The 3,531-nt window shown below is 39.0% G+C and overlaps 1 protein-coding gene across 2 annotated transcripts in view; it reads left to right on the top strand.

Moving 5' to 3' along the window:
• Ect2 (epithelial cell transforming 2) overlaps positions 1-3,035 on the top strand; it is a 65,017-nt gene extending 61,982 nt beyond the window's left edge. For both annotated transcript variants that reach the window (XM_008844032.3, XM_008844031.3), the window contains one exon: positions 1,907-3,035. In XM_008844032.3, coding sequence (XP_008842254.1) covers positions 1,907-1,996 — 90 coding nt within the window. In that variant the 3' untranslated portion in view covers positions 1,997-3,035. The remainder of the gene's footprint in view (positions 1-1,906) is intronic.
• The last annotated feature ends 496 nt before the right edge of the window (positions 3,036-3,531 follow it).

The raw sequence follows: 3,531 nt of genomic DNA, 5'->3' as shown, positions 1-3,531 counted from the left end.
CCTTCCTTCCTTCCTTCCTTCCTTCCTTCCTTCCTTCCTTCCTTCCCTCACCCCCTCTTCCTCCCTCCCTCCCCTCTCTTCCTCCCTCCCTCCTTCCCCTCTCTTTTTCTCTTTCTCTTTTTCTTTCTATATTTTTTATGTGTGTGTGTTTTGCCTGCATGTGTGTAAGTGTACTCGAGTTGTGTAATGCCCGCAGAGGTCAGAAGAGGGTGTGGATCCCCTGGAACTGGAGTTATGGGTGGTTTTTAGCCACTGTGTGGGTACTGGGAATTGAACCCAGGTCCTCTTCAAGAACAGCCAGTATTTATAACTGTGGGGCCATCTCTCCATCTCCTTGGTCTGCCTTATACTACCCAGGCCACCTACACAGGTATGACACCACCCACAATGGGCTGGGTCCTCCCACATCACTCAACAATCAAGAAAATACGTCACAGACATGGCCACAAGGTCAGTCCAATAGAAGAAATTCCCTCTTCCCAGGTGAAGCATCCACACGCCATCCATGTGCATTGGGGTGAACACAGCAGCCTTGTGGCTTATTTTGGATGTATCTACTCTTGGATTTTTACAACCTTCTGCATGTTTTTTTGGTTATAGTTTTAAGATTTTGATGATGATTAACTTTGACCTTAAAGCACTTAAGCACTGCTGTTGTGGACTAAAATACATGGATATGTAAATGTACACACAGGCTGTACATAGGATGCAGCACTCTGGGAATATATGGCTTAATTTTAGATTATTTCCCACTAAGTGATTTTTATGCTTCCTAATTTTGTTTTAGGAATTAAGAGGAGTATTCTAATTTGCTTTCTGTTTTTGTGATTAACACCATGACCAAAAGCAACTTGGGAGGGGAGGAGAGGGTTTATTTCATTCCCCAGGAACCCAAGGCCAGGAGCATGAAGCAGAAACCACAGAGGGCGGAGCTCACTGCTCAAACTCTGGCTCATGTTTAGCTGCCTTTTTTATGCAGACCAGGCCCACCTGCCTAGGGGATGGTGTTGTCTATGGCTGGCTGGGCCTTCCTGCATCATTTAGCAATCAAGAAAATGCTCCACAGGTATGCCCACAGGCCAATCTGATGGAGGCAGTCTTTGGTTGGAGTTCTCTCTTCCCAGGTGGGTCAGGTTAACAACCAAGATTGACTGTCACTAGGGGGCTGGAGAGATGGCTCATTAGCTAAGAGCACTTCTCTTTCAGAGCACCTGAGTTTGGTTCGCGATTCCCACATCATGTGGCTCACAATCTCTTTTGCAGCTCCAGGGGACTCTTCTGGCCTCTGCAGACACCTGCACACATGTGACTCTTACACAGAAACTTACATACATATAAATAAAAATAGATCTTAAAAACAAAAAGAATTAACAAGAGGGTCAGTCAAGGTATTTGTTGTCAAGCTCAACAACCTGAGTGCAATCCCTGGAAGGAGAGAACCAACTTCTCAAAGTTTGAGCTTCATGTGACTGCTTTGACACCACATACACACACACACACATACACACACACACACACACACAGCAAAAAAAAATAATTGAAAAGAAACTACTTGTGTTTATCTTTTTACTTCACAAACTTATTTACCAGCTTCGAAACTCATTCATAACCCGTAGCCCTGAGCCATCAGTATCTCACTGAAAAGGTAGTAGTGCTGTTAGTAACTCAAGCGTCTGGTTAACTAGTCTATCCACTTAGCTTTTGTTTCAGAATTCTAAAATAGTTTTAATGATGTTTTATTCTCATTTCACTTCTGAGTTAAAGTTTCTTATTTAAAGCGTTTGGAACTGTCAGGTGTCTTAATCGTTATGGTAATTTGTGGGGATGAGAATGGTAGGCATAATACTGAACTCTGCCACAGGATTTTGGAAGAAAAATTTCAAGTGTTTGTCTTGTTTTTTCACAGGGCATTTCATCTCCCTCCCTTGTCAGCCTGCCTTCTTTCTTTGAAAGGAGAAGTCATACATTAAGTAGATCTACAACTCATTTGATATGAAACTTTAAAACCAATCTTACGGAACCTCATACTCTAATAAGAACTGACTTCATGGTACTTTTTAATTAGCACTTGAGAAGTTGGAAAGAAGAAAAGTAACACTAACCAATGCCGTTTATTTTCTTCCTGAAAGACTAAGTTTACCTCTTATATTTTTCAAGGTAATCCATGTAAAAAATGTATTGATTTTGGTGTAATTTATCTTTGTTTGACTCCCTCATTTAAAGACCAATAACTTAAGTTATTCATGGTGATCAGTAGCGTTGTAACCCCCCAAACAGTAAATAAACTATTTGCACTGGGTGGGTGCAAAATACTGTCTATTTGTATAGTATCTTTGATGAGTTTTTGAACGTATGTATTTGTGTATCTCAATTTGTGCAAAGACTAAATGATACTAGAAAACCTCTGATTAAGTTGTAGGCTTTTATTCACGTGCATTGGTTGATGTATTTAACTGCTTTTTGTAGTGTCTTTTCAAATATTTTCAAGATCTAGCATGTGGATTTTTAGAAGATACACCTTTATTAATGTTAGAGTACAATGATTAAGATCATTTGGAACTATCTTTGCAAATTGAGATAAGGACAGAAAGATTACAAAACAGTGTGTATATGTTGCAAAGGCACGTATTGGTATAAACTTTATAGCTATTTCAGAGACAATTTTTTGTTTTAGCCACTTAGCAAATCCTGACTTAGTCTGATAGCGTATTGGGTTTTATTTCAAAGGATAGCACCATGGGAAGCTGGTGAAGATTGCGTATATTCTTCATGCAATAGTTCCAAACTTGCCATCACTTCAACTGATCTGTGCGGTGCAGACAGTGTGATCAACTTTGTATTATGGTCATGTAATTAAATGTAAAATTGGAAGTTTATTGTAAAATATTTTCCAAACTGACATTATCTTTCACTGTAGTGTTTCTTATAGTCAGAAGTAGAGAATGTTGGAGTTCCTGTGAATAAGTATATTTTTATCTCCTACACGTTTAAGGGAGTAACTGCTTTAATAGTTTAACTGACTATAGGGGTTTTTTCCATGTAGTACCACTTGAAAGATTAGTAAATGACCTATTTTTGCTGTTTTAAAAGCAGTTACATTAGCAAGATGTTTGTAAATAAATAACTGAAAACCCAAGTCTCTTCTGTGTCTTGTCAAAATTCCTGCAGACAAATTTTCATGGACAGGTGAACCTCATCTGTCTTGTCTGTTTTCACTTAGCTTACTCATGGGTTTATGCCTTCATTGCTGATTTTGAGTGTTTTGTATACTGACCTGTCTGTAGGGTGGGGCTTAAGCTGAACTCCACTGATTGGTTTAAATCTTGTTTTGTGGAAAATTTTATGTGTATGTGAGCATTTTCTTCTAGAAGAAAACACGTAGACCTTTACTATTTTATTGGAGGTAGAGGTGTCATTTCCTGTCCTCCCAAAGGATGAGGTTTCCGGAGAGAAAAAAGTAGCAAAAGTTAAAAGTTGGAAAGCTAATGGATACACCTGGCGAAAACCAGCAAGTAGTTAATCAATTATAAA

This window comes from Nannospalax galili, unplaced genomic scaffold (assembly GCF_000622305.1).
Source record: "Nannospalax galili isolate Female #2095 unplaced genomic scaffold, S.galili_v1.0 scaffold3122, whole genome shotgun sequence".
Taxonomy (NCBI): Eukaryota; Metazoa; Chordata; class Mammalia; order Rodentia; family Spalacidae; genus Nannospalax; species Nannospalax galili.
This window is presented reverse-complemented; position numbering and strand designations above follow the sequence as displayed.